The 4981-nt window shown below is 31.7% G+C and overlaps 1 protein-coding gene across 1 annotated transcript; it reads left to right on the forward strand.

The window, feature by feature from the left end:
* Positions 1–2678: 2678 nt before the first annotated feature.
* Positions 2679–4219, forward strand: LOC129870890 (MLP-like protein 34). The gene is made up of 2 exons (XM_055945769.1): positions 2679–2896; positions 3563–4219. The coding sequence occupies exons 1-2, from the start codon at positions 2710–2712 to the stop codon at positions 3817–3819; spliced, it is 444 nt and encodes a 147-aa protein (XP_055801744.1). The 5' UTR covers positions 2679–2709; the 3' UTR covers positions 3820–4219.
* Positions 4220–4981: the final 762 nt, after the last annotated feature.

The raw sequence follows: 4981 nt of genomic DNA on the forward strand, positions 1-4981 counted from the left end.
TAATTAGGGAAAAAGTCCAATTTGTCCCTCTTCAAAAATCTGAAAAATGGGCAAAAATCTTGCTGGCGCTATAGTGGCGCGTCGCGCCACTGCAGCGCCAAGCCAAAATAGGCTTAAAAACCTGCACACCTAATAGTGGCGCGTCGCGCCAAGCCCCAAACTACTGAGGCTGTTTTCTGGCGCTATAGTGGCGTGGGGCGCCATTGGAGCGCCAAGCCTAATTTCGCCCAGGCCTGAAATTTTCCTGCAGTACTAGTCTGTAGTAAAATGGCCATAACTTTTGACTCCGAACTCCAAAAATTTCAATCTTGGTGGCGTTGGAAATAAGACTCAAAGACCTTTAATTTGGTAGGTCGTGGTCCACCCAGTTCTTTATATACTAGGAGATATGGTCGTTTGAAGTTGACCCTTAAACTAACTCGTCCGAAAACTTAATCAATTGGAGTTCTTTGGACTCGACTTGGTGTTAGAGATCCCTTATGACCCATAAACACATCTAACACACTTCAAATACTTAGGAATTAATCCTAACTCATGTGTAGAATTACAAGTCCTCCGGTCCGGGTCTACCCACACGGGAAAAAATGTTCGAATCTTAGCGAAAAATTTTGGGGGGTGTTACAATCAGGTTTTATTAAGACTATCATCATGCTCACATCCCAATCATAATCATGCATTCACAAGTTCAAATCTCTAGACTCAATCCTTAGGCATATACATTCAATATTAGTCAAAATACTATTAGAGTTTATAAAATAAGTAGTTTAAATCATTTGTTCAAGAAACAAGTTCGTAAAAACATCAATTACGCAATATTATGTAAAATATGTTAAGTTTAAGGAAATTCTCAAGAAACACAATCATGGGGATTCAATTTATTCACAAATCAACCTATCACAATCATGGGCACATGGAAGAACAAGGTTCATGCTTTAGTGTGGCCTTACATACCTGAAAGAATTAGATTCTTGAAGAGCTTTGAAGAACTCGACGAATGCTCTTGGAACCCTAGCATTTTCTCCTCTTGAAATAACTTAGAACGTATGAATTTTGATTTTTCTATGGGTTTGAAATGAATGGGGAGGCTATAAGACTATAAGGTAGACTTAGGGAAGTTAATTGAGGGTAAAAGGTCAAAAAGACCCTTCTAGGAACGTAAGAAAACCATAAAAAATAAAAAAACCGACCTTTTAATGAGTCTCGTCGCCCAAATCGGCGAGCTAGAGGTCTCCTCGCCGAATTGCCCTATCTGGATATGTTTTAATAAAACGATCATAACTTTCTATTCCTAACTCCAAATGAGGCAAACTTGGTGGCGTTGGAAAAAGGACACGTAGATCTATAATTTTATAGGTTATGGGACACCTAAATCTTAATATGATGAGATATATGGTTATTTGAAGTTGTCCCTCATATGATCTTCTACGAAAACTCAATCGGTAAAATATCTTTGAACTCGACTTAGTACTAGAGGTTCCTTATGAACCTAATTCACCTTAAATACACCTCGAATATTTAGGAATTGATCCTAAAACATATATACAATTAGAAGTCATCGGGCTCAGGCCTATATGCATAAGAAGAATAGTTCGGGTTTTAGCTTAAATATTTTCGGGTATAACAGTGGAAAATCAAACTCAACTGAGCTATTAATATTTTTCAACTTGTTAATTAAGTTAGCTTAAGATATAGTACATATAATATCATAAATTCTTATATTTCTATAATTTTGAAAAAGTCACGTTAACTTTGTAAAATTGTCTAAAGAATCGTTAATTAGGTTACCATAAGATATAATGCATGACACTATAATAAATTAAATTTTGTATGCCTACGAGTACTACAATAATAAAGTAAGGAAATGAATAGTGTAGCAATAAAATATTATTATAAATTTTGTATGCCTACGAGTACTACAATAATAAAGTAAAGAAATGAATAGTGTAGCAATAAAATAAAATCTTCTATAGGAAAATATCATGTAGCTAGCGAGAATATTTGAGGATCTACATTATTTTGTTTGTTACATTATTCACTTATTTGACAAATATGATTTTTATAATAGTAAATTTCAAAATTTTCTTGTGCACATAGTGACTTGTTTAACACATCTGATTTAAATCATTTCTGTTTTTCTATGCTTTCTTTTATATGTTTTATAATATGAAATTGTCTTCATGTTTTGATGATCATAAAAGTAATAGTCGTGATTTTTTTATTCATGAATTAAGAACCTCGTATTTGTTAATCTCAATAATCTTGACTATATATTGGATATACTTTAGTAGTTGTAAATGTATCTTCATCATCGTTTAATTAGCACGAATACATAAAATTTTATTATGAAGTCAAATTTATAACTAAACTAAAACCTAATTATAAAAATATGAACTAACAGTAATCTTTGATACCCCTACCCCCGTCCCCCTCCTTAAAAATAGAAATTATGTTACTGGTGGGAGGGGGCGGTGGAGGGGGGAGCGGAGAGAGGTTAGGTGGATCAATACCATGTAAATTAATATACACCAATAACAAAATATATGTATCAGAGATATGAAGCCTAACCTCTCAAAAGATTCTAATTAAGGAAATAGGACAACTAGCTAAATTTTCATAGATAATAAAAATCTATTTAAAGCTACAAGTTCTAAACATTTTGTAACCACTATCTTTTCAACGACTTCTTGTGATTCTAAGAAAGAAGAAGTTATGGGTGTGAAAGGCAAGTTGATTGCTTCAATAGAGGTGAAGTGTGGAGGACACTCTATTCATAATATGTTTCACATCAATGCTCATCATATAGCCAACATAAACCCTAGTAAGATCAATCGTTTTGAAATTCATGAAGGTGAAACCGTAAAAATTGGTTCAATTGTTAGCTGGAAATATAACAAGGGTAACACACAATTATCCAATTTCTTTCTCTCAATAGTATTTGCTTCCATCAATTTTCTATATTTAGGTGCATTTTGTATAACGGATGTCATTTTTTCATGAATTTCTTTTTTTCTGGGAAAAAGTTGTTTGACAGCGTTTGATTACCATAAATATATTCCAAGTATAACATTTTGCATCCAAGAAGAAGAAAAAAAACCTCTCTTCACTTGTGGGCGCGCTTAAGTCATTTGTTTAATTCAAAGTTTCAAACTATCTTAATTTTTAACTTTATTTTACTCTATTAGTCTATAGCATTCAAAAGTTCCATAAATTGAAACAATCTGTGATTTTTTAATATTATTAATATATAATATATGATTTTCGTAATATATATTTTTCGCTCTCTAGCTAAATAGTAAGAAATAATTTTCAAACATTTTGCGAAGAAAACTTTTATCATGAAAGATTACTTCTTTCCTACCAAACACAATATAACCAGATTTATAACACGTCCTACTAACCCTATATTCTCTAAAAAGTGAAAAATGGAAATGAAAAATGAGAAAAATAAATAAATTAGATGAAGGTATTATTTTGTGCGTGTTTAGATCTTTTAATGAGGATTTGAACGTTTTAATTAGGAGTAACATTTCTTGTATTCTTTATTTCATTTTAATGATTATAGATGGAGAAGAAAAGTTTGCTAATCAAGTGATTGAAGCCATCGACCCTCATAAGAAATCAATTACTTGGAAAGTGATTGAAGGAAATGTGTTAGAGTTATATAATTCCTTCACTGTTATCACATCCAGTGAACACCATTGGACTACGTTGGCATTCGAGTACGAGAAAAAAAGTGAAGATACCCCAGAGCCCCTCACTCTTTTGGGTTTTTTCTTTGATGTTATCAAACAGATGGATGGTCACCTTCTCAAGCAATAGAAAATCTCTATATATATGTGTGCGCGCCCTTGTGCTTCTATCTTATTCTATCTAATTCTATGAATAATATTTATTATCTAATTAGTAATAACAATACGTGGAACGAAGCTACTCGACCTACAGGGAGAGGTATTAAGTTACTCGACCGTTAGGGAGAGGTATTAAGTTACTCGACGTGTGATGAATAATTTACAATATTGTCTAGTTCAAGCTAGCGTGTGAAATAAATAATGTTATAGTTGAATAATATATATTGCATGTCGACCTCCTTCAATGGATCGATGCTAATAGAAGCTTAAAAAATTCAGAAAAAATACAGGACTTACTGATTTCAAATACGCGACCTTACGGTGCAATGTGGAGTTCACAACCATCACTCCACAAATCAAAATTTATCAATAAAAGTCATTTACTTTATTAATTGATATTCATATGTTTAGTGCATTAGTTTTATAATTCTATGTTTGATAAAGTTAATTATCGCACAAAATGGTATTGCGTGATATTATTTAACTAGCTTGAATTAGCGCTTAGTGGTACACCTGTCATTTTCATCAAATCGTGAGTCTGCTTCTAATATAACATGAATGACACTATAACTTAAATAATCATTGAGTGAACCCTATTCTAGCCATCTAGTAGTTACTTTTAAATCCATTTACATTTGTAATTAACTTGAAACATTTTATTTTAATCATATAAGTAATTCCTTAGCTATATGGCAAAAATAATAAATGACATCTATCCCAAATTCCCAATATGTCCGAGTGTGATCACAAGTCGTTAATGGTATTTTTGTTATGCATGTTACACATATTTAGCTTATGTCAATAAATTATAACATAATGTCAGAGACCTCTCCTCGAATTTCTCTTCATTACACTTGACATTTTTCGTGAATTATAATATTACGTATATCTATCTTATTTTAATTTTTTACAATAATTCTTTTTATCTATTTCTTTATCAATATGGATAAATATATAATTTGAACAATATGCCCTTCGCTAGTATTAGATTTTTTAAATAAATTATTATATCAAAATTGTTATAAACAAATTGACTTAGCAAAATAAGAAAAAACAATAAGAGAAAGAGAGAATGGAGAGAATTTCAATGTATGTATTACGATCTGCGTAAGGCTATTTATAGCCTAAAATGT

The sequence above is a fragment of the Solanum dulcamara genome, chromosome 10 (genome assembly GCF_947179165.1).
Source record: "Solanum dulcamara chromosome 10, daSolDulc1.2, whole genome shotgun sequence".
Classification (NCBI taxonomy): domain Eukaryota; kingdom Viridiplantae; phylum Streptophyta; class Magnoliopsida; order Solanales; family Solanaceae; genus Solanum; species Solanum dulcamara.

What these genes read in the sequence shown, in the direction of transcription:
- LOC129870890 (XM_055945769.1), top strand. Translation starts at nt 2,710, where the DNA reads ATGGGTGTGAAAGGCAAGTTGATTGCTTCAATAGAGGTGAAGTGTGGA. An exon ending in TAGCTGGAAATATAACAAGG is followed by an intron (nt 2,897 to 3,562) that starts GTAACACACAAT and finishes TAATGATTATAG; the next exon opens with ATGGAGAAGAAAAGTTTGCT.